Genomic DNA, 25019 nt, shown 5'->3' on the forward strand with positions numbered 1-25019 from the left:
TTTTGAACACTAGATCATATATCCCCAGTTAAAGCACGGTATAGAAATGCCGTGACCCCATATGTCAAATGCATCTGACTGAAGGTTTTCTGTCCTTTCAAATTCAGATGCAAGTGATCCTGACAGTGCTGTGGATCTGCTCAAGATTCCACAGACAACTTCTGGCAAAGCAATAACGCTAAGAAAATAAAGGCTTCTCCAGGCCTTTAGCATCCAGGACAAGCTCCTGTTCTAAATTGCAGGACAAAGTAGAGATCTTGTTAGCCCCCATGTTGTATCCCACTATCCATGCCCTACCTTACTGATAAGGCCTTATTGCAGTTTATTTTTCCCAGTACAGAGTATTAAACCCCATCAGGTCTCACACTGGCACCAATGCACTCCCTGGGATGGTGTATCACCTGGAAGACAGCACATGGCACCAGGACAGAAGGGACACATACTGAGTGAGGATCTTCATAAGACTGCATGGAGATAATCAGATGAGGAAACAGGCACCTTTAGAACAGAATTCCTCTGATTTACTTTCTATGACTCCTTTAAATTAGACTGGTGATGTCTCCATGTATAAGGGGAGTTTAACTGATGCAAGTGGAGGTATCTGCAGTTTAGACACATGGGGGTGTGAGACCAAGGCACCTCTGCTCAGAAATACATTATATCAAGCCAGCAAGGCTAATACAAAATCCAGTGGCTGTGCCAATGAGCTGGTGACCATTTCTCAGGCACGTCCTTTAAGTGGTCCTGCAACCAGAAGACTCCTGAACTGCCTCACGTCAGCAGCTTTCACTGGAGAAAAAACTTTGGAGACTGAGTTTCTATATATCCCTTCTGCCTTGTTGTTCAACTGACCCCGTCTGACTACTCAAAAAGACCCCTGGGCCAGAAGGGTTGGCAACCAGGTGAAACAAGCACTTCTGTCCGAGCATCATTTTCCTTAGACAGTACAGCAAAGAGGTGACAGATAACAGAGAGGACCAAACCCTGTTAGGGACTCTGGACAAACCATGGGATAGCCTGGGACTCTGAGGGAAAGATAAATGCTTTAGATAGGGAAGGACAGATCACAGGGGACCAGGGACACCTTTGGGTAGCTTCTGAGAGCCTGTGGCTCATCCTTTGCTTGGGCTGGGATTGTCCTTGTGGTTAACAGAACAGTCTGTGCTACCAACACCTACAGATTGGCTGCTCCAGGGAAAATGGAAATAGAAAAATTAGTATCTCAGTTTGTTCTAGGCATCTGCAATGAAGATGTGACCAGCCTAGATGGTCTCTCTGGGCTCCTCTAGAGCTCGTGGTGGGAACAAGTGCATCCTGTGCTGTTTTCAGTGCTGAGATTAGACCGAACTGAGCAACATGCTGGAATCTACTGTCTCTACTGACTACATCTTTGTTGTCTCTGGAAGGCACCAGGTCTCATGCAGATGTCTTCATAGAGTCAGATGACTCCTACTCTTGCAGCTCTGTCTACACAGCAACTAAACAGCCCTGAGACAACTATATCTTGCCTGTTTATCAGTACTAGGCTAACCACAATTTCCAGGTCCATTTCTCTTTTCCTGTCATTTGATTGCTTTCTCCTGCTTCTGTGATTGGCGCTTACTGGATCACATGCTAGGCTCATCAACAGGATCCAGGCATTCTTTAAGACTATGAGCTCCTTTTGCTTTTGGTCTCCACCGTCTTTCCTTCCCTTTGTCCAAAAGCCATTGGATGAACCCAACAACATGAACTAATCCAACCAGAATGCATCCCTGTTGTACTTTAGAGGCAAAGTGATAAACAGAGGTGCTGGAGGCTGTTCCTGCCTTCTTTTGGATGAGAAAGAGAAGGTTGCGATGAGTCAGGACTGACCTGATGTGGAAATGAAGCTGGGGTGATTGCATTGGCCTCTAAGTTCTCTGTTTTTCCTGATTTAGTTGATTCTATGATGGAGTTTAAGCTTGATTCAACCTACGAGGGGTGCTGTGGTCTTTCTCCACTGCTGACTCTCTCTTCGATCCTAGCCAGATCATGCAGTCTGATGATGTTTGAGATACGGCTCTGTCCTGCCTGTTGGGAAGGAGGGACCCAGAAGACAGAGTTGCAGGAGGTGGCACGGCCCCATTTGCTGGCCTGGAGCAGCTGTCTTGATCCCAAGATGACAAACCAGCTGATGTGAGGGTATCTTTGAGAAACCCATGTATCCACAGGGAATCAGACCCTGGGATCTGGTTAGGGCTCTCTGGTTTTTCAGATGGCTGTGGGTTAGGAGGCCCCATGCGAAGGGATGGAAGCACTGGGCTGCACAAACTGCCCTTGGCTTCATTATTGCCAACTGGGATTTCTCTACTTCCCTGTGTGAACACACTAAATATATCCAAGCAACTATAAGCCCAGCCCTTCTAGGATGCGTTCATGCTAACATCTCAGGGCTCTACAACACAGCAACAATATACTGTGGTTTTGACTGTACAGGCTATGGACCTCTGTGGGGTTTAGGCATATGCCTTGGGGAGAGAGAGAAAATGTTCATTTTGTATCAGACATCTAAGAACTCAGTGAGATTTAATAAAAGCAAAAAGTTGACCTGCACACCATTTCCATGAGCCATAGTGAGACACAGAGCTCCTTGCACAGATGTTTCTGACTTATCCTGTGATGTATGATGTATGATGATCAGGGGCCTGACAGAAAGTCAGCCTAAAGCCTGGCTGCTGCTGAAAGTTAGAGGCCAGATACCTCTGCATCTTCAGCTGCCTTGGATATGACACTTCTGACAAGTCAGTTCAGCTCATGGACCCAGCAGAAACACAGTCTCTCTTTTGCTGTCTTTAATAAGGAAGGTTTATTTTTAAATCAATGGATTGGCTGCTAGTGCAGTTCTTCTGCCTGCAACATTAGGCCTGAGGAGGAGGTTAATAGGGAGAGAAGAGTGGCAAGTCACACTCTGGACATATTTTGTTTTCTGAGCCTTTAAGATCAGATTCGAACCAGTATAGACACTTTCCCTCTGATCACTAGGTTGCAGCACGAAGAGGTGACAGCATTGCACTCAGAACAATAATGTCAAACTCTGTCCTCAAGTTCTTCTTCACTTTCTGAAAGGTGAACATTTCTTCATCTTTTCATTTATGCAGGAAATAAATAGGTGGAAGTGGCATGCCTGGTGGAAGAATGGAAGCATGGCTGTGTTGGGTCCACTAAACTCACTAACATCCTCCAAACCATAGCCAATAGTGGATGCTTGAAAAAGCCTGCGAGAACAGGGTGATTGTACTTTAATCCTAAACTTATTCCTAAAACTCTTCAGGCCTCCACTGTTCTGCAGCCAAGGGACTTCCTGAACCAGACTCAGTTACTAAGTATTTACCAACACTCCATGCGTTGTTCTTCCAAGAACTTCCTCAGTCTCCCCTTAAACCCATGTAAACTTCTAGTATGCACAAAATCTTGCAGAAAGGAGTTCCACTGATCAAGAACACACTGGTTGAGGAGTGTAGCTTTTTAATTTCTTTCCTAATTTCATTTTGTTCTTCTACTGTGAGACAATGAAGACCCCTGAGCCATACAGAACTTCATGGACTTCATTTCTGCAGCCCAGTCTCATGCCAGTGATGCCCACATCTTGCTCCAGTCCTGTATCTCAGAGCTGTTACCTCTCTGTGTTGCCTCCTGTCCCAAACTACTTAGGGCAGCTAAGTCAGAGGATCCCTGGGACAGTCTGGGTTCAACTAGCAGAGTTCAACCCATAGACCCATGGAATGAGAGAGAAGTCACAGCACTGTGATATGGACACAGGGCCTTGGGGAAGGGTGGAGGTCTCTCCAGAAGACACTTCTCCCCTCATAGCACCCATATAATATGTCTTTTTCCCACATATGAAAAATGGCTTCCTCCTGACTGCCTCAAACACTGACAAAGGAGATCTGGATCAGACTTGGCTTTTCACACCCCAGGGGCTTGCCAAAGCTGTGTCCCCAGGCTATGAGCGTGGGGTCCAAGGACGGTTTGGATGTCCCGATCTGTCGGTGCACAGTGTCTGAACGAGTGTCTGCCATGTCCATACATTGCTCAGGGTATCTGCATTCCCCTGTGTCTGAAATGCAGGCCTGGATGGAGTGCCCATGTGCTGGGGAGTGCATGCATGAGCGCTGGGCTGCCCGCGAGCATCGGGAAACCGAGCGGACGAGCGCAGACTGCCTCCCTCCCTCCTTCCGCGTAAGGCAGGAGAAAGCATTCCCAGTGTGGACGGCCACTGCTAATGGCCCAGGAATCCTCAATGCAGCTGTTTGTTCTGGCACGGGCGCAGCGAGGTCCTGAAGTCAGTTGAACCGCATCGACTTCCCTGCCAGGGTCAGATTTCAGAGGTATGCGATTGGGGATGCCCCCGCTGAATGGTTCCAGCACCTGGCCTCCGCCCCCTTCCCCAGGCTGCAGTCCTTTCGGAGTGAGGGAAACCTAAGCCTTTTCAACACGGGAGGGAGAGCACGGCCGCCAGACAAGTGATTTACAGCCCTGTGAAATCCCATCATCCAGCCAGCCCACAAGGCAACAGTGCTCCTATTGTGATAGCCAGCTTGGTGATACCAAAGAACCACGGGGCTAGTCCCACTTCCTCCGCGCCCTTCCTCCATGTCCCCTCTTCAAACCTGGGTCCCATGGCCCTGTGACCCTCTGACAGCTGCAGGACTTCTGCCACAAAGCACATCAATGAGGTCCCCAAGGAGATGCCATGGTCCAGGCATGGATCTCCCAGAGCCAACTCCGAAGTGTGTGTGTTGCAGAACATGCTGTTTCTCCCCAGAAATCAGAGAAATTCTGCATACTGAGCTTCAAATAGTGGCATCCACCCCTACCTTCAACCTTAGAAGAGCTGAAAGATCATCTGATGGTGCCCTGCTCTCTGGTCTTAAGTGCTAAGGTACCCTGGTGTGCTCCAGTTCTAATCAGCACTCCCATTCTTCTGTCCAGGTGCAATGAATTTGGTCTCTTTAATTCCCAAAGTCAAATGAGGCTTAATGACAAGATGGGGCACAGCAGGGAACATGCTGATAAAAATGAAACATCTTGTCTATATGTAGGATAGCCAGTGTGCTTCTAGAGCTCACATACATACACGGCTTGGAACAGAGATGCTCTTGCTGCCTAGGGAAGAAAAACACATAATGAAGAGTCCACAGTAGATCTGAGGCCAAGTTATATACCCCCTAAGTTGACTTGATGCTTGACATGCAAAGCTTTGCATGAGGTATAGTAAAGCTGGTGAAGTTCTCAATGGAAAACGTTATGGAAGCTACAAGATGATGGGAAGGCTGGGTAGATGAAAAGACAAACAAAATCCAGTCAGGTTCATTGAGGACATGAAAACTAAGTCTTGCTCGAAAAGGCCTTGTACTGTGTGTGGTTGGGGATGCAGGGAAGCATCATATTATGATTTCTCTGTTGTGTTTCAAAAGTCATCTACCCTTGGCTAGCTGCAGACAGAAGGCAAAGGAAGCTTGGCTCTGAGCCTTAGGGTTCCTCTTCATAGAGAAATTAGGCTGGTTAGTCTTCTTAAAGCTGCTCTCTAGGGCATGGATTTTCCCTCTCCAGAAACCTGAGGCTGAAGTAACAAGGGTGTTGCACTGAGCAGAGCAAGTAATTGTGATTTCTGTGTGCTTTGGGAGGACCCTGTGATGGACCTGTGGGGGAATGCAGTAAGGAGTTGTGAGTGAGGTCCTTCTGTGATACAGACAGCATCAAAAAGTTTGGAGACTCAGTCTGAGCTAGTCTCTTCAGGCTCCTTTTGGTCATCAAGGAAAAATGAATGCCTGCTGAGGGCAACTCAGTTCAAGAGAAGTTTTGATAGCTGGATGCACGGCATATGGATGCATGGGTTGGGGCAACTGGCTCAGATGGAGAGAATCTCTTTTTGATATCTGAAGTCAGAGAAGTGTCTTAACTTAAAAAAATAAAATAAAATAACATAGCATAGAGAGTAATAGGAAACCTCTGGTATTTCAGGGGTGGTACACTGGATTGCAGGGTGATCAAAGAATAACAACAACAAGACCCAGATAATTTTTCACTACTAAGAGAGATGGAACTCCCACCATACACAAGCCAAGGGTAGGTCCTTGTGGTCGGACAAGCTCTCCCTTGCATCTCACCTGCTAAGGGCTGCTGGGCTGCCCTGCTCTGCTGGGCTGCTGCTCTAGGTCCCCACACTGCTGTTTGGGGTCATTACGGAAATAGATACTTCTTATTTAACCACATACCAGGTGCACAGTGAATCCATCCTCTGAGCCGGGTTTGGTTCGCACCATTAAGTTTTCTCTAGTGTCTGGGCTGGCCACGTGCATGCGGGAGCTTTTCTGTTCACAAGAAAACAGTTCATGGAGGGTCTGAAGGTGTATTTTGGTCAAAAACTGCAGCAGCCTCCATAGTTTTACTGCTCCCTCTCCCTCCTTCTCCTCCCCTGCCCTCCCTGCCCTCATGCTGGATGCTCTTTATGGGCCTCAGAAGGCCAAATGGATTTGTCCTGCTTCATAAGTATTTTACTGGCTATTTAAATACATCCCAAAGAGACTCTTGTCAGCAGATCAGAACTTAATGCCAGACAGTGTTGTAGGGCATCACTGAGAGCGATGCTCAAAGCTTCTGAGATGCTGCCCATGGAGCAGGACACAGCCTTTCTGCAGTGGTGACTTGGTGTCTGTTTACTACAAGGCAGAGGGAGGCAAAGTGAGGTGACCTGTGGCAAAGGGGAACTGCAGCCAACCAGGATGGTTTCTCTCCTGCCATCACTGCTGTCCTTCACTGCAAAACCAGGGCTTTTCACTCTTCCTCAGTTGGTTTAACCCATCTCACTGTCCATAAGGAAAAGGCTGAAAGGGTGAGAAGGTCCTGGTGAAGGGTGCAACAAGGCTTCGAGTACAGCTGACACTATATCCTACACATTTTGTTACTTGAGAGGGGCGTAAGAGACTCACAGCATCATCTTCTCACCCGGCCCTCCCTAGTTCCTCCTCCAGAAAGATATGGAACTTCTGAGAGTGACGAGTTTGAACGGAGAGGGTAAGATCCATGAGAGGGATTGCAATTCCAGGCTGGGGGGGATTGAATCTCACTTAGGGCTTCATGTTCAACATGAACTCTGCTCTATAGAGAGGGCTGATGCCCTAGACATGCCCCATCCTCAGACTGTTCTTATCATCTGATGCATGGGACATCTCTGTGTGGGAGAGGAGCTTGCATGGCTACATCTCCCAATTTCCAGTCATGTCTCATAACCACAGAACAAATTTTTCTTCTACCTCTGGCCTGCTGGAGGGCAGTCTAATCTCTCATTAAGAGCAATTGTGTTTTTTTTAATTAGTTCTCAACTGTAAGATGAAGAAAGACTTTTTGCAGGCCATTCCTCCAGCCTTCTGAATGACCCAGGAGAGACAGTGTCCCTAGATGCCATTGCCTTTGTCTTTGGAGCAGGCCCCAGGCATCATCCTCCCTGTTACCTCCAGGATGAGAAGGAAAAGATCCAGCCTGAAATGCAACCACTGGAAAACTAAGCCTTTCCTGATGAACCTAAGCCCTTGGTGAGACAGTAGGAAATCCTGAGGGTTGTTGAGTGACCATGGGTTTTAGATGGCTGCAGATCCACCATCAGGGAAGTGTTTGCCCCGCTCCTTCCTGTAGCTGACAAAACCTGCTTCCAGAGTTGGCAATGGTCTGAATTTTAAAGCATGTGACAAAAAATATCACTACAGCACAAAAAGATGTGACTTTATTGCTCCATCTCTGCTACAGAGCCAAATCCATTTACCAACTTGGTGACTTTTGAAGAAAATTATACGATCCTTTCCTGCAAGGCAGATATAGATAGAAAAATGTGGTATCAGGCCTGTCGTTATTTCCTTCCCTTCCGGGTATTAGCAAATGAGTCTGTCTCTTTCCAGTCCTCTGCCTCTTTTAGATTTACACTATTAGATAAACAAAGGGTTGAAGGAAAGGAAATTGAATTAAAAAATTGATCTGTTCTTCCTCCTGGGAGCTCTATGAAAGGCTGAGTCCCAACATTTCTGGGCTAGAACAGGAGGAAGGAGAAATAATAATTCTTAAAAGGGAGGAAAGAGAGGTGGGAACATTAACAGGGCTGTAAAGATACACAGGTGACACTACCTATGTACTGTTCAGTTGATAACAAGACAAGCAGCGCATAAGACTACCCAGAAACATGAGAGGCAATCTTTCCAAAAGTTACTAGTGACTGAGGCAGCAGAACTGGAATTATTTTAGAAGGGGCTGATTTTGAGGGGTCAAGTGGCTCCATCACATAGATTCAGACATAGGTAATGATGGACCACATTTAAAAAAATAGTATTTTGGGATCTTATCTTACACCACTTTTAGAAGGCCCAAGTCTCTGAGGATTTGAAGGATGCAGATCAGCATATTTTAGAAAAAAGGTTCGAATTCAGAGAACATGAGTGCCCAAGCTGTCCTCTCCTGACCAGAATTCAGCCTCTAGTGCAAGCTGAGGTTGAACCCAGCTGTTGCCGTGTTCACACATCTGGTTCCCACAGGCCATCCTCTGCAGTGATAGCATGTGCCGGCACAGAAATTCTGAACGTGGAGCGTATATAAACACGCTGTAAAACACTAGCAGTACAGTAAACACAGGGGAGATCATAGCGGGCAATTGGGTTGGCCTGTGTTGGCTGCTTCGCAGCGCTCCTGTGATGCAAAGCAGCTGTCAGCTCAGTTTAATCCTGTGAACAACTGTCTCCTATTAGCCCAGCGTTGCCTTTGGGTCTGCGCATACTCAGGAATCCGCTCCGTTGAGCTCCATTGATGCGCCTATAGGTACCCAAGACACTGAAGGATGTCTTCAAGATACAGACCTGCTGTGCAAGTGCCTGGGAGCTGCAGGCTGTGAATGGGGAACCTGTTGAGCTGAAGCCAGCTGTGGGAAATGTAATTACACAGTTAAACTCGGAGGCTGCTGACGGTTACATAACAAAGGAAGCCCAGCCTTGCTGGAGGCCAATTGCTTTTGTTCTGCTTGAGAAAAGAAAGGTTGTTGTGGACAGCTTGGATATCTTCTTGTAGACAGGAACACTCCAACTAAAGGACTGAAGCACCCGGGTAAATAATAACAACATCTTACTCCACTAGGTTGCTCCTTCCAGAATGAAGGCTTCCCCTGTCCTACAGGACTGCCATTCTGGGCTGGGCTGTCAAAACAAGTCATCTTCTCCTAGCCCCAAATCATCACCATCACTGGCAGAAAAAACTTCCAGGAGGAGCACATTAAAAATGCAGTAGTTCATTTAGGACATGCTGTTGTTTTCTTCCTCTCCTTCCTGGAAGGAGAAGTGGGTGCAACAGCACTGACGGATTTAGAGTTTCTGAACAGCCTGACAATCAGGTTCATTTAATTTACCCTCTGTTGGGAAGTTGTTTTATGGAAGGCAGCTAAAATTAAGAAAGGACTGGGGTACAGAAAGGAGGGTGGGGATGGTGGACTGGATCATCTTTGGGAGGCCCAGTCCATCACAGAACTCTTAGAAAAAAGGTAGGAAAGTCTGCTGAAAGAGCCCTGTTTGTTTTCTTACTCAAATGTAGAATTAAGTCTGTTGATAGAGCTCAGGAGAGGTGTTCTCTGAACTGGTTTAACAACTCTTAGTGACAGAGAATGTCTCCTTTTCAGTGACAGCTTATTCCACTGCCTTGTTGCCCTTAGGTCAGAAAGCTTCTGCTGATGTTTAATGTGATCTACTTTGCTGTAGTTTAAGGTCATAACCTCCAATCCCTGTGGGACACGAGGAACACATTTTTTCCCTTCCTCTGTGCAGAAGCCTTTCATGTTTTGGAAGACTGTAATCATGTGTCCCCTTGATCTTCTCCAGACTAGACGCCTTCTCTCCTTCTGTCTTGTCTCATTGATCATGTGTCCTCAGTTACCATTAAACCAGCCTGGGACAGAGCTGTCTGTCTGCTCTGATGACCTTTGCACTTGATAGAAGGAGTTTTACAGAAGCTAACAAATGTTGTTATTATTAAGGTCTTCAAACTTAGATTTCTCAAATCCTGGGCTGAGGCAGTGGAGCCTCCAGGAGATCTCAAGGTCTTGAATTTGAATCCAGACAGCATAAAAAGCAGAGGACCTGTGGAGGACTCACGTAAACTCAGAGGACCTGCACAAACTCAGTCCATCCTCCTCAACCAACCGAGAGCCTCAGACAACATCCACGAGCATTCAGGTACATGGGCAGAGGGAAGCTAATTGTTTCAGAGATGCTACTGAAACCACAAATCCGTCAGACACATTTCCTGTTTCAATAATGTCTCGAATCCATTAAGTGAGATTCTCTCACCCCCCTGCAAGGTTGATTTGCCACAGAGACAATGAGAAAGCAGAAAGCTTCTCTGGCCAGGCTCCATGCTCTACAGGGGTGAGCAGACAGTGGAGCATACCAGCCCCCATCCTCACTGCTCTCCAAGGCCTCTGCTGATTCCCAACTCCTTTGAATGGGAGCTGGCATAGCCACAGTGCCTGTGAGATGCCCATCCCTATATATGAGTTTCCCTCTACCAAATTCCAAGATCCTAAAAATAAACAAGCCCCCCCTGCCCCTCTGAAATGACACCAGGAGAAATGTCTTCACACAATAGATTTTGGAGAGGGAGGACAGGAAGATGTTATTTTTGGCTGCTTGCCTATTGCAAAACCAGCCACCACTCTAAAGCCAATAGATCCATATTAGTGAATCCCTTGGGAGTCACAGGCTGCAGATCTACATCTACATTATTAGTAGGACAATCACATTTTGAGGCCACAGATAAGAGGTTGTTACTGTTAGGCTTAACATTATGCAAGCTTGCGGCAAAATGCATCTCTCCTCTGAGGAACATATGGCCCAGGGCCCAGAACTCAGAGTGTAAAGTTGTTTTGGTGATAACTCCCTCAGATCTCACTTGGATTGGGTTCCTCGACACCTTCAGAGCCAAGCCTAAACAAGTGGGATTGATAAAGGAGAGGAGAGGAACCAAAAAAAAGGAGTAATTTCTCGAAGTCACTCCTTGGCAGAGCCAGAGACAGCACACGGGTTATCCCACTGTGAAGCCATATCCATCTAATGGATAATCTTCCAACTTAGTGTGTTGGTCAAGGCTCTTTCTACAGGCCATGGGGAAAAAAGCAGGAATAACGAACAGGGAGCAAGTATCACCTTAAATGGCATGAGAAGAGCATGAGAAGAAGCATAAATAAACCATTTTTAAAGTCTAGGCAAGGTGAGATTGATCCTACCCATTGGTCTGCAGTTCAGCAGAGGCCAGCAGCACACTAGCTCTCCTTCTAGGCTGTTGTTTCTGTACTACATCCTACAGCTGACAAGATCTTGGTGAGTCATCCTCAGCTTCTTTACATAACCGTGATAAACAGCAGTATTTTTAACCTAAAGTCAAATGATTCCAACCATGGTGGTCCAAAGGAAGTATTGATGGTGAATAGTGCTCCCTTGGCCAACAAAATGTGGAAACTGTGGAGTCACCTCTGGTTTTCAACTCGTTTTTGTCATTTGTGAGTCCTTCACCTTTTCTAGGTGATGTGGACCCTGTATTGGCAGTGTTAACACTCCTAGATTTCAGCAGTTTTATCTCTCTTTTGCAAACTTCCCAGGAGCGCCTGTGACTGCCAGCTGAGCTGGGGACTGCAGACTGGAAATCAGGGAGGAACAGCCTGAACCAGTGGGTATTATTTGTGATTTAACATGTTTTTGAGAACATTGAAGTCTGAGATGTAACTGTACTACTACTAGTGTTATTCCTTATTACATGAAAATTCAGAGAAGAGATGGCATGGACAGGGACTTTTCATGATTTCCTCAGAAATCCCTGCTCAAGAGGATATTTTCCTTCTGGCAGTTGAAATCTGTAAGTTTATTTGCAGTCATTGAAACAAAAAACTGCTTTCTGGCCTTTTTTTTTCAGCTAAAAGCAGTTTTAATTTTATTTAAAACATGCAATTTGATTTGAAGCCTAATATTCTGGATAGAAAGCATGAAATTTCTCAGCCTCCCTGCTGTTCTGGAGAGATTTTTATTACTGATAACTACTTTACAGCATCTTTACTAACTGCATTACTACAGCAGCTGCAGATTTTCCCTGGAAATGGGAACTGTCCAGAAATTGCTACAGTATAATAACATAGGCCAAAATCCACCCCGTCTCCTGGAGCCATGCTGGGATGGGTCCCTGCAGCTCAGGCAGCAGAGAAGGATGTATCTGTGCATGTGATTTAATTTATGCCTCTATGGATTTTTTTTTCCTCTTTCCAAAGATGCGTTTCCCAAATTAAAATGTACAAATTTCTGCTTTAAGACTTGTTAGTTCTGCATATCACAGATGTAACAAAACCTCAAATGCTGAACAAATGCAACCAATTTTCTTTCAAAGAGTTTGCAGGACAGCACCTATTCCCATATAAGCAAAGCAAGCAGAAGATTCACATACAAACATCAGAGGACTAAAAACACAAGGGATTATTATTTTCTTTTAATTTCCCCTGGCACTTTCCTCCATCACTCAGCGACTGGCTAGATGATGAACATGAAAACTATCAAAGGAGCTTTTTTTTTGAAGCTCCATAATTCCTTAGATGTCTCCTTTCTCCCACATTAACAACTCCCTCCATGGGATGACTTGCTGAAGGACATGTGGGGAGGACGTGATAGTATTTTCTTATTTGTTCCTCCCTATCCTTCAAGGAGATGTGTAGCTGGCCATGCAAGAGGACTAGCACTTCTCATGCATTTCTCTGGTGTTTTGATAAATCTGGTTTTCTTTGCACCTTAGAGGTCATGCATTGGGGGATCCTCAACTTGCATTTAGGATAAAAGCAAGTGTTTAACTTTCTTTTTCTTTTTTTTTTTTCTTTTTTCTTTTCTTTTCTTTTCTTTTTTTTTTCTTTTTCTTTTTCTTTTTCTTTTTTTTTTTAGCAGTAGAGAGAAGCTGGAGCTCATCATTTTTAGAGTTTCGGAGCAAGAGAGGGAAAGAGCAGAAAGAGGAGAAATCCAAAGGGCTGCTTTTTGAGGAACCCCTGATATTTTAAGCAGCTCCCATGATTTTGGAAATATATCTGTAATCGCTCCAATGGGCTGGCAAGGCAGGGTCTGGCATCAGCTGGGAACCTAACGTCTGAGCAGGTGTTCACAGAAGACGGGAAGCCTCTCAGATCCTCCTGCTGATGCCTCCAACTGTGATTCTGTAAACACTGTATTAGTGGTTTTTTGCTGTTGCTTTTTTTTTGTTGTTGTTGTTTGTTTGTTTTGTTGTTTTTTTTTTTTTCAATAAATGTTGGCCTTGAGTCCACGTTGGCTAAAGCATGCACAAATAAAACTACAGAAGCAGGTAAAGAATGGGCAAAATGAGGGAGAAGCTGGTTTTTAGGAAGACATGATGCTGAGCTCAGATGCGTGCAGTGATCGCATGTGGAAGTGGCTTGATGGTGCCTGGCAAATCACCTCCTGAGGGCTGTTCTGCTTCTGCCCAACATCGAGGTTCAGCTCCTCTCTTTGTGGGTGTCCTCAGTATCATCATCTTTCCTGATCTCCCCCCCTGCCAAAGACTAGTGGGGAAAAAAAGCAACTTTAGGGTGCAAATTTCTGCTCTCCTGTAGGTGCCTTGGGGACTGGGTTTGCTGCCTGCACAGGGAACAGGAGCCCATGGAGATGCTGCACCCTCCAAAGATGAGACACATCTCACCTGGCTCCCAGGGGAGTTTGGGTCCCCTGCCCTGTGCTCCAAGCAGCAGTGGGAAGGGAAGCTCTGATCTTCATGGAGCTACCACTGGCCCTGCCCTGTCCTTAGAGGACCTGCCTCCCTTAGCATTCTGCAGATGCAACAATGTCCTTCTGCAACACCTGGACAGAACATTGTAACAGCCACAGGTGCGACAATGTAACAGCTGTGACCACAGGTGGGCTTCTTCCTTCCTTTCTACTCCCACCCCTCTTCCCACTGCCTTTCCTATCCTCCCCTGCAGGGACCCCAGCCCGTTCTCCCAGGAGAGACCTGATCCAAGGCAACTGCATGGGAGATGCCAGCAGGACCGGGAGCCGGTGGTGAGGGCGCTTACAACAAGAGCAGCTCCATAGACGGTGTCATGACACATTAAACCTCAGTGAAGCCAGTGATGGGGCATGACGTGCTCCTCTGTGCAGCCAGTTGGCTCAGGCATCCCCCTCCTGCTCCCCCTTCTCCTCTTGCAGCCCCTCTTGCAGCCCCATCTCAGCACGGTTGACACTTCAGATGCTTCTGCAGCGGGGATGGAGGTGACCATCCATGGGGGAGGACCTGCTGCATAGGACAGCTGTTCCTGTTCCTTATCCCCTTGACTGCTTGCATCCAAATGGATATTTCCCAAAGCAGTGTGACCTCGTTCACTCTGCCTCCTGTGGGACACAGCACCCCTAAGCATGGACTGGGGTCATGCAAGCTGGCAAGGGCGAAAAATATGCCAGGGAGCACATTGGACACTATGGACAACTGTAGGACACTGCTTCAGCCCACGATGTGGTTATTTTTACTCACTAGTGAAGGCGAAGGCTCATGGATGGGGGTATCTTTAGGCAGTGCTAAAGTGTTGTCCATCCCGTGCACCAGGGTCTGGGATGGGTTTGAAGAGGGCATGGAAGTGCCCCAGGGAGCCTGCCCAGAGCTTGGGGTCACTCTCTACATGGTGTTAACTCTGAATTTATCTGTAGGATATTCAGTAGTCAATCAGGGTCCTCACATGGGACTCATTCTGCTTATCTGACTATACTTAGAATGCTTTTTGTCCCAGCAAATGCTGTGCCAAGTGGGCCAGTCCCAAGCCAAGCACATGCCCACAGAAGCCCTATGGAGATCCTCTTGCTCAAACCCATCAACCTAGAACCTGGACCAAATCCTTGCCAGTTTGCTATATATGTGCGTGTGTGTATATATATGTATACATGTATATGTACAAAAGGGAACTGGCTTCAACTTCACCAGCTGCAACACTCCTCCCTTCCCCCTACTCCTCCAGAAACCTCAGTCAACTTTCTCTGATGACCGTATAATTCAGGAATATAAGTATTATTTATTTATTTATTATTTATTTTGTGAGAGGCTTGATTTCCTGTTTACAACCCTGCAAATATGTGCAAAACGCATCTCAAGTTCAATGCATTGGTCACACTGATACTGTCAATGACACCAAGGAACGCTATGGCAAAGTCTGTCTAAAAAATGGAATAGGAGAAAAGCAAAAAAAAGAAGATCTCTTGCCAAATCTACTTGAAACATAGATGCTAAATTTCCTCAGACCTCTTAGGCTCAGACATCATCCATCATCATGATTTGGACTCAAATCCAGAGTTGAACTCATCTCTGTCCTGTGGTTTGAAGCCTCCTGCTGCCAGCAAGCTCATCTTCCTTCCCACCACCACCATAGCCAGAAACACGAGAAACTGCCCCCTGCTTCATCCTCCCTGCTCCAGACTGCTCATGTTTAAGTGTTTTCAAGAAGATATTCATGGAACAAGGCAGGCAGCCACAAGAGAAGCTACTGAACCATGGTTGAACATGGCTTGGAGAAGCATCTGGATACTGGGGAATTATCATTCTAAACATCTAAACCTGCAGAATCTTCTCCCTCTCCTGCCCTGTGCGATCCACGGCCAGGAGGCCAATACTAGGATTGCCAACTGGGCTACTCCAGGGTGCCCCTTGGTTCTTTCCTTATTTCCCTTCTATGACACTGATTGACATCAGATGAGATGCTCCTGGCTCTTCTGCACTTCACAGGAACAGCAAAGATTCACACCAGAAGAAGGCTCTGGCCCCTTGAGCTTTGTGGTTTCTTTGATGAGGTTAAAGCAAATAACAGATAAAAATCAGATCCTAGGAATGCAAGAAAGAAAAAAAAAAAGGAAAAAAAAAAAAAAAAAAAAAAGCTTCACTGTGGTGGTGAAAGACTGAAAGAAGAAACACTAATTATGTTAGGAAACAAACTGGAGCTGAAGCTGGTACTCCGCAGTGGAATCTGATGGTGGGATGCTCCAAGTCTGCTCAGTGAAGCTGTGGTGTGAGTCAGAGCAGTACCATGTACAGCTGTGTCCACCTGTTCACATATGTGTACATAGGCAACATATGTATACAACAGTTTTGGACCAACCCTGTGCCTTTTGCCAGCTGAGGAAATGAGGAGAGACCTTCAGGGGCACCTCGTGTCTCTGGAGAGCTGTCTCAGAGGAACTGATGCTCTGCAGCTGAGCAGGTTCCTGGACGATATGGGGCAACTTTGAGATGCAGGAATATATGTTGTTACCTACAGCCAGTGGTTAGGCTGGGTAAATATTTCTAGGTCTGCCACAGTCATGGGAATTTAGCACAAGCAAAAACAAGACACATCTGCATTAGACGTGGTGCATCAGACCCTCTGACCACCCTCAAGCCCATGCTTTCTTACCATGGCTATTCAGACTTGGAAAACATTTCCACTCCAATGCCTACAGAACCACCTCTTTCCTTCACCCTTCTCCAGAAAGAACAATAAAAACAACCTACATTTCCAGATGCACAGATTCCACCTTCACCCCTTGAGCACTCAGAGCAACAGATGCTGGAGAACATGCAGATGCTCAACGGAGGGGCTAAATCTCAACTCCTGGTCTCCATAAGTGAAAAGGCCATTTTAGAGTAAGAAATTCAGTGACTGTAACCTAGAACGCATGCGAAGAGATTACAAGCTTTGAGAAAATCTTGGGGAAACCAACTCTAGGAGGCAGGAAGGCTTTGGACGCTGAAGAGTCCTGATAATCCTAGTTTTTGAAGTGGTCTGTGCTGGTCTTCTCTTACCAGACACTTCTATTACCAGCTCCCTTCCCACTTCATATTTTAACTGAACTCAGTGAAATTACAAACTCTGGAGTAGACAGGCTAGGCAACATCATTTTGATGATCTTACTTTTTGAATATAGCCAGGAGAAAAAAGTCATTTACTTGCATCCGCTACCCTTAGTACTAAAGCTACTTTAATTCTGGTTGCTGGTTGCTCAGAGCCTGGAAGGAGAAGCAGCTTGTGATGTTGGAATTGAGAAGAAAATGCAGGTTTCTGAGGGAAAGCTCAGATTTTGGACATTAAAGTGGGATGGATGGGAATAGCATGCAAGGCTGTGTAAAGTAGACCAGTGGTTTCACTGAGCTTTGGGATTTGATTCATATCCTTGAGTTGCAAAAGGGCATTTGCTTTCTAGAGATGAACAAATTTCCTAAAGAGCTTTAAATGAAGGATCCTTGAATGAAGCAGGGCTGAGGTGCCCCCAGCTTCTGAAACCCTCCTTTTCCTCCTCTTCCTCCTAAGAAACGTTCCCCAACTTGTCTGCTTCTGCTGCCTCCGCTTCAGTGCCTGGCGTGTAGGATGGGCCTTAGCCTCGCCTGGTGTTTTGGATAGGAGAAGGCAATGAGAATACGACTAAGTGACCAGTTGCAAGTCCTCCAAACTCCCCACCAGCCCTCAGTTCTCTGATCATTTGCCCTCTGCTTTATGCCCACCAGCCATACTTCCCAACCATCCGTTCCTCCTTCCAGACTCGCTCTTCCCTTAGCCTTTGGCAAGCATTACCTGGATTTCACCTTTCAGTTCTAATATACAGCAATATACAGCAAACATAAAAATAAAAATATCAGGTTTTCCAAGGATTCCCGGTGCCTTTTAAAACCTGCCTTTACAGGTGCAATTAAGGTTTGCCTGCAGTGTGACAAGACCAAGCAAATAAACAAATACACTGAACCACTTGGAGAGAGGAGGGTACTAAAGGAAAGATAACATCGAGGAACCCTGATCAGCAATGGAGCAGCCATGTGAAAAGTGAGATAACCATCCTGCCGGGGTGCTGAGCCAGCAGCTCCTACTGCCCGCCCTGGCCCCAGACGCTGATTTGGGAGTGGATCTTTTCCAAAGAGGCCACGTCTCCTTTTGAAGAACTGCCCTTATCTGCCAGACGGTTGATATCAGAGGTTGTTACAGTGGAAAGCCTGGAAGACACCAAACACCTTTGGACTTTAAAGGCTCATTTATTCTGCACTTTGGTAGGGTCGGAGAGGTTAGCATGGGCAGGACGGCTGTGCAGCTGAGTCCTGCCTGGTGCAACCTACCTCAATATCATGTAGTTGGAATGGTTTGACCCGACCTCTTCACTGTCCCCGTGAGCTGCGGTCCCTGAAGCAGGTAAATACGTGCCATTTGTGTTGTTCCTCAGCTCCTCCATGCCTCTACTGAATCTTGCGGGCACTTACTCACCTCTATATTGCTAAGTAAGGGCTCCAAGTCCTGCTCTCTGGCCCTGAAGCCAAGCTGACACAGGATACCTCACATCTATGAGCCTAAACCCTCTTGTCCCTCAAAGCAAGGTGGCTGTGTCCAGTCTCACCAGCCTGTGCTATCCAGAACACTGACGTAGGCATTGCTTGAAGTGTTCTTATCTGCTCAGACAAAAACGCTGCCAATGAGGGTGCTAATGACTGAAGATGTCTGAGTGGAAGTTCAGAGGCAGTGGTGGAGCCAACACTGTGGTCACACGCAGGACCCATGATTCACATTGCCATTCACACGTGTATTTCTTAGCAGCAGGAGGTAGGGTTGAAACGTGGAGGAGCATATATGGTCAGGAGTGCAGTGGGAAGGGGGAGAGATAAGACTAAGTGGGACTGCACTTTTCCGAGCTGTTGTATTGGCTAACTTTTAATGTGCTACAGCAGCAGCAACCAGGAGCAACAGTACTGCTCACTGTCCCCAGGTGGAGGGTTGTTCCAGCAGGGAAATGTTCCACTGACCTTCTCTCCTTGATGTCCCCTTACCTCAGCTACAAGGCAGTGGCAGCTTAAACATTTAGCCCATTTTCTGCTGGCTTTGCTGATCCTATCCACATCAGAGGGAGCAGAGTTCAAAAGGCTGGAGTGAGCCTGGGAATAGTCATGGGAAAGGGAGGACTGCTGCCTTTGGACTCCATGCCAATTTATGGTTTTGGGACCCCCTTCCAAGAAAATATCACTTCTATACTCTGCTCAAGGGTCAGTGGGAAGGAGGGTGAGTTTTACCTTGGACCAGGTCATGAAATAGGTGATTCCTTCTCCTTTTAGCCTACTGGTTTGCATGACGAGTGTGTGCCCCTGCTTTCTACCCAAAAAAAACTTCAGACATAGCCCCAAACAGCACTGGAAACCAGGGCCTGACTGCAAGTGAATTTCCTTAAGGGAAATTCGTGCTCATGCCCAAGGGAGCTGGAGATGGCAGGATGGGGGCAGCAGCTGTCTCGTCTGAGCTGTCTGAACCAGGACTGCCCCTCAAACCCGGATCATGCTGCTGATTTCAAAGCATCACTTAGAGGCTATTTCTGGGCATCTCAAACCCAAACAACAACTGTTTGGACCTAAAAAGCACCTCAGATTTTATTTCCTCCAGCTTTGACCCTCTGTGCGTGCAGTTGATCCGTCGCTGTCCCTGTTCCTGGGGCATCGAGCAGTGGCTTGCACTGGACCCAGAGCGCTCAGGTCAGATTTGCCACCAGGGATGAAATCACAGCCCCTGCATTAGGCTGACACAGAGGCTTGTTTGCTTTATATTTTGTGGTTGAGTATTTTATAGTCCAGGGATATCTGCTAATCCCAAAGTACAATAACAAAAATCGTATCCTTCCTAAATACACGGGGCAGCGATGGGCACTCTCCCAAGCGTGTGCGGCGAGAGGAACATTTCAGACATTGCTTTCCTGTGCTGGGAGTCTGCCTTTATTTACTGAAAGCAGACAGCTCGTCAGGCTTTGCAGGATCTCTATGCGGAATTATTTTATTGTTATTACTCTTTTTATTATTGGCCCGTGCTTTGAGACAGAATATGATTATCTTTCCCTTCCAGCTATAAATTATTCAACTTTAAATCCTTCCCATTTCCAGATCCATTAAAGAGGTGATTCTGGCCAGGGAAGCGACGAGACACAAATCGGAGAACAAGACGCAGACCGTCTCCTCCTTCACACATCTCCTTCACCCCCGTCCAATGCAAGGGTCCTGGATGGACCCCACAGCCTCTTGGAAGGGCTCATTGCTCTCCTGCTTGGCAAAATGCCCCTGAAGACACAGATGAGCACCCTTAAAAAGCAAAATCAAAGAGGGGAACTAACCCAAATCAGGTCCAGGACAGTGGAGGTGGGGTCTGTTCTCTATTTCATGCCCACACATGGACCTCCGCACCAAGGCTGGTTAGACCATGAAGAGCTCAGCCTGTTACCCGTGTCTCAAAATGGAGTTATTCCGACCCAAAGCCCTGCCGCACCACTCCAGGGAGCTGCTGGATTGTTTCTCCCCCCTAATTTGTGTCTCCTCTGGTGACAACCTGTTTGGGAGCTGCCAGGTTTAGAGCGGCAAAGCAGGGAACAAGCCATGGCTTTTGGGGTTCGAAGGTGGGACATGGAGAGGTCTTTCCAGAGCCAAAGTGTTCCAGAAGTTTTGGCAGAGCTTCTCAGATAAAACTGTAGTGCCTGCACCTTAACTACTGCTGAGGTTGATTCCCATTTCTAAATTTCTTTGAGCATGCACCATATTTTTAAGCCCGTGCAGGGCTTTCTGACTCAGGCTGGTCATGCTTCTTTGGTCCTTGGACCCGGCAGGAGAAGTAACTCAAATTTGCCCCCTTACACAGCCAAATTTCAGCAGGAAAATGCTCAGCAGGCTGAAGTGTCCTCTGTGTTCAGGCAGGTGTTAAATTGGGAATACTCCCATGGAAAATGGGGATTGCCCGGGAGTTGAAGGTACCTGGATCATCACCCAAGTCCTTCATCCCATGTCAAAGAACCCTCGGTCCCTCTCAGCTGCCACCTGAAAGCCCAGGGACTGGGCACAGATCTTGTCATGGGGCTTTGGTGATGCTACAACCTCACGAGGGGCACAACATCCTCACAGAACCCCTGAGAAATGAAGGTCCTGATGGACCACAGCACAAAACGCAAGTGAGAGGGACGCAATTGCCCCCAAGAAGACTCACTCCCAGGGCATTTTACTGGGTGCTGAATTTTTTTGTGGTCTCACAACTAAAAGCAGGACTGTGCAGCCTGTACTGCTGTTCAAAGAGTAATTCATCTCGCAACTGATATACCCCACAATGTACGAAGATTTCTGAGACACCATTTCCCACCCCCACTTCAACACTCGTTGCATGCAGTACCTTTATCAGCATTCTTAGCAAAGCATAAAATAGAAATAAGGGAAAAGATCAGCACGGGGCGTCTCAGCGGTGACGCATCATGTGCTGGTTGATTGCTGCGGTCACCGTTATTGGGTGCAAAGCAACCTCGTTGCAAGCAGCATGGCAATTATTGCAAGAAAAGGGGCATTTATGGTTGACAACAGCCCCTAAAACCCATTCAGACCTGCTGGCCAAACATCAAGCTTGGAAACAACCCTTCTCACAAAGCAAGTAAGAAGCTGTGGTGCTCAAACACGCAGCCAACTTAAAGTTAATTTTTAAAATCAAGTTAATTTAGGGGGGAGGGAAGCAAACAGGCTCTAGACTCCCTGAAATATGTTGTCTGCCTTGCAAGTCGTTATACAGCAGGATGATATGGGTGTCTCCTCCGGACTGAGGGTATGCCAGAGAGGGCAAATGGTATCTTTGGAGCCCTTGGATTTTGAGGGTAACATTTCAGACTGCCTGGGATGTTCCTTGGCTCTTCCTAACCTGCAAACCCAGCAGCAGGTTTGAAAAGCAAGAGAGGTCTCAAAAAGTGCCCTTTAGGCCTGAATAAATGAAATGGTGTGTCTGTTATAATGGGGGATTATTGCTCTTTCCCTTAGCTCTGGAGAGTGCGCAGGTTAAAAAAAATAATGTTTAAATGCTGCATACACCTGACAGCTGAGACTTGGCACCAACTCTAATTCTCTGCACCTTCTAGACGCACCAGCACAAGAATAAGGAAACAGATGCACAAGAATAAGGAAACAAGTAGGTGTTGATAAGGCTGGAGATAAGCGGTATCCCACTTTTCCTGTCTTTTGAAGTTTGCCCAGCTCTGGTTTTGGCTGTCCCAAATCCCTGATTTTCTCTGGCACTCACAGGGACATTGAAACTAACCGGGATTTTGCTGACGACTTCAGCACCAGCAGGTCTGCGAAGGAGGGAGCCAGCAGGTGACATGTCCCCATGAACTGCATGATGACATGGCCCCAAAGCTGACTGCAGGCAGAGGAGATGCTGATCCAAATCCAGAACCTCGACCTCAACCATCATTGAACCCTTAGAGACCCTACAGTTGACCTCACCAGTATCTCCGGATTTTCTTTGAGCTTTCAAAGGTTTATCCATGCTTGGAGCTGGACAGTGGTAGGGATGGACCACAACAGCAACACTTTCCACTGCCGCTTCTTGTTTTATCAATAAGATGCTTTCCTCCAACATGATGCGGGAGCTCTTGGGGGAAGCACCCATGTTGGAGCTGCACAAAGTCCCCAACAATTCCTACCAAACCCAGGGGAATGAGCCAAATCTGATGGACCCTGCAGCATCAGGGAAGACCTACCCGGAGCTGGGACTGCAGCTAACCTGCTCCCTTCCAAACATATCTCCATCCTTTGCGGACAGCAGGCACTATCCCAGGTAGTGCTCATGCCACTTGTTTTGTCAGAGGGTACTGCAAAAGTGCAGCGATGCCGCTGATATCAAGGATGGAAAAAGAAACTGAGGGACATGTCAAAGTGATGTGCGCATCAGGGGTTCAAACCTAAGGGCTGGCTTTGGGTGACATTTACCTTCCCTTTTGCAAAAGGGCTTGAGAAACCACTCAAAGCTGCTGAGAGCTTAATGCATTCCCCATCCCTGCCATCAAGACAGTTTTAACAGAGTTTAGCCCCTTTGGCAACACTTGTCTCCCTCTGTAAGGAAAAAAATCCTCCATAAGGATGTGCAAGAACAGGTGAAAACAGCCACGAGGAGCGAGGGGTTAATACTAGTCTCATTCTCCTGAGTGTAAACTGCCATCCCCACACTGAGGTCTGCACTCCGAGGTCCTCTCCGAAGCCAGTCCCGGAGAGAAAGACACTATTTTGCTGAGGTTAAGCAGATTAAAGAGATTAAATTAAAATGAAGTTGCTTATGCTGGTGGGAAGACCATAAAAAAAGAGAAAGAAAAGAAGAAGAAGAAAAAAAAAAGCAAAAAAGTTTCCCTATACTCGCTGCTAGGTGTCTCTTGCACTGCTTGCTTTTTGCCTCCTTGCCCTGTCAAACTGCATGTGTTTCTCTCTGGAGGGTTTTAAAAGTAATTCAAACTCCCTTGGGGGGGACGCAGGCATTTTAATTTCAGCTGGTGCGGCAGCTCTGGGAGCAACGCTATCTGCCAGCTAAATGAAGCCTTTGGTCTGGGTGAAAAAAAAAGAAAGAAAGAAAAAAGGGATAAATAAATAAATAAATAAATGCCCAACACTCTTCTAAACCCCTGATACAGTAAGTTACTCATCAAGAAAACAGCCAAGCAGCTTGTTCAAGAACGTGAAGGGAAAAAGATTCGGCGACTCACCAGCGCGTAGACGGAACTCAGGACGGAGCAGCAGAGGATCAAACCCAGACTGTGATAAACCAGATATGATCCCATATCCAAGAGGCTTCTTCCAGCATCCGAGATCTCTCGGGGAAGTAGGAGGACGAGAGGTCTTGCGGCGCGCCACTTGCAGATGATTTCGCCTTCCCTCCCGCCCCCCCCACCACCCCCACCACCGTCCCCCCCCCTTCCAGAATTGGTGCTTGTTTGCTTGTTTGCTTGTTTTCCACAGTTTTAGCCGGAAAGGCACATGACGAGCAAGCCCGGTCCTTTGCTCCGCTTTCTCATGGCTGGAGATGTGGCCGCAGGACCCGTGCGACGCGGAGCCACCTCGGCCGCTCAGCGCCGCGGCCCCCGCTGCTGCTCGCGCTCCGCGTGCATCTGTCCCAGGGCAGAAAAAATCACATCCATATGTCAAAACTGCTACTCTGCTTCCTTTTTTTTTTTTTATGAGGCAGTGGGAAGTTCAAATAATTTCTTTGTCAAACGCAAACACACAGAGAGAGGCAGGGAGAGAAGGAGGGAGGGAGAAGGAGCGAGAGAGGGGTGGAAGGGGTGGGAGATCGGAGAGGGTGGGGGAGGCTTTTAACCACGGCTTTATTTTTAGATCCAGTAATTTTATCTTTTAGGATTCAGAAGGGTTTGGAGGAAAAAAAATAACTTTTTTTTTCCCTCTTTTTTTTTTTTTCCGGCATGCAGACAAATCGCAAAGTTGAAAGTTAAAAAAAAAAAGAAAAAAAGTGAAATCTTGGAAATATTTTCACTTAGTCTTTACCTTTTTACAACCGGCGGGACTCTTGGGGCTGCCTGCTTGTATATCCCAGTGCATTTCAGCGCTCCACAAGAGGTTTATTCTGCCGGCCCGCCGGCCTGCCGCGTTTCGGAGGGACAAGCGGCGCTTTTCGCTCCTCTCCGCCGCTCCCTCTCCAAGGATCTGCAGTTTCAAGAAGCCAATTGAGCGCGGCGCGAGCGCGCGGGGCTGCAAGATCGCGCCCACCGCCACCCCCCCGCTCCCGCCGCCCGATTTCAGGAGTTTAGTTTCTCGCTTTTTTTTTTTTTTTTTTTTAAAGGAAAACTATATTTTTTAAAAAGCTCTTTTCACTTACTCCGCGGAATTTTGCGAAATCCTGGCGTTTCCATTCGCCCTTAAACGCGCGCACACACAGACGCGGTCCTTGTCCCCAGCGTCAGTGTCAGCGAAACCCGCGGAGGGAAAGCGCCGCTTACAGAAAGGAGGTAGCAGCATGGCTTGATTTTGGGGAGGGGGAAACCTGGAAGGGGGGGGGTAATATATACATATATATATATATATAAAACACTCCCCGGGCGGAGTGTGTAAGGGAGTTTGGGGGGGGCTGGTTGCCGGTTTTGGGGGAGCGCAGCATCAAGGCTACCCCCCCCCCCCCAAAAAAAATAATTAAAAAAAACCCAAACCTCCTGAAA

At 47.0% G+C, this 25019-nt stretch overlaps 1 protein-coding gene and 1 long non-coding RNA gene across 4 annotated transcripts in view; both read right to left on the bottom strand.

Moving 5' to 3' along the window:
* PTH1R (parathyroid hormone 1 receptor) overlaps nucleotides 1-23744 on the bottom strand; it is a 103015-nt gene extending 79271 nt beyond the window's left edge. The window contains exons 1-2 of one of the 2 annotated variants that reach the window (XM_088533284.1): nucleotides 23556-23744; nucleotides 6240-6335 (exon numbers count right to left, since the gene is read on the bottom strand). In XM_088533284.1, the coding sequence (XP_088389410.1) occupies nucleotides 6240-6335; nucleotides 23556-23630 (171 nt within the window). In that variant the 5' untranslated portion in view covers nucleotides 23631-23744. The remainder of the gene's footprint in view (nucleotides 1-6239; nucleotides 6336-23555) is intronic. The other variant, XM_088533285.1, reaches the window with a different exon arrangement.
* Nucleotides 23745-23779: 35 nt separating this feature from the next.
* Nucleotides 23780-24806, bottom strand: LOC148592887 (uncharacterized). 2 transcript variants are annotated; one of them, XR_015913863.1, is made up of 3 exons: nucleotides 24683-24806; nucleotides 24352-24510; nucleotides 23780-23957 (listed from the first exon to the last, which is right to left on the bottom strand). It is a non-coding gene; the product is annotated as an uncharacterized LOC148592887 (long non-coding RNA). The 2 variants fall into 2 exon arrangements; XR_015913862.1 differs by lacking the exon at nucleotides 24683-24806 and having other exon boundaries at nucleotides 24352-24578.
* Between the last annotated feature and the right edge of the window lie 213 nt (nucleotides 24807-25019).

The sequence above is a fragment of the Tinamus guttatus genome, unplaced genomic scaffold (genome assembly GCF_059628265.1).
Source record: "Tinamus guttatus ecotype Peru unplaced genomic scaffold, ASM5962826v1 Tinamus_guttatus_pri_ptg000490l, whole genome shotgun sequence".
In the NCBI taxonomy this organism is placed as follows: domain Eukaryota; kingdom Metazoa; phylum Chordata; class Aves; order Tinamiformes; family Tinamidae; genus Tinamus; species Tinamus guttatus.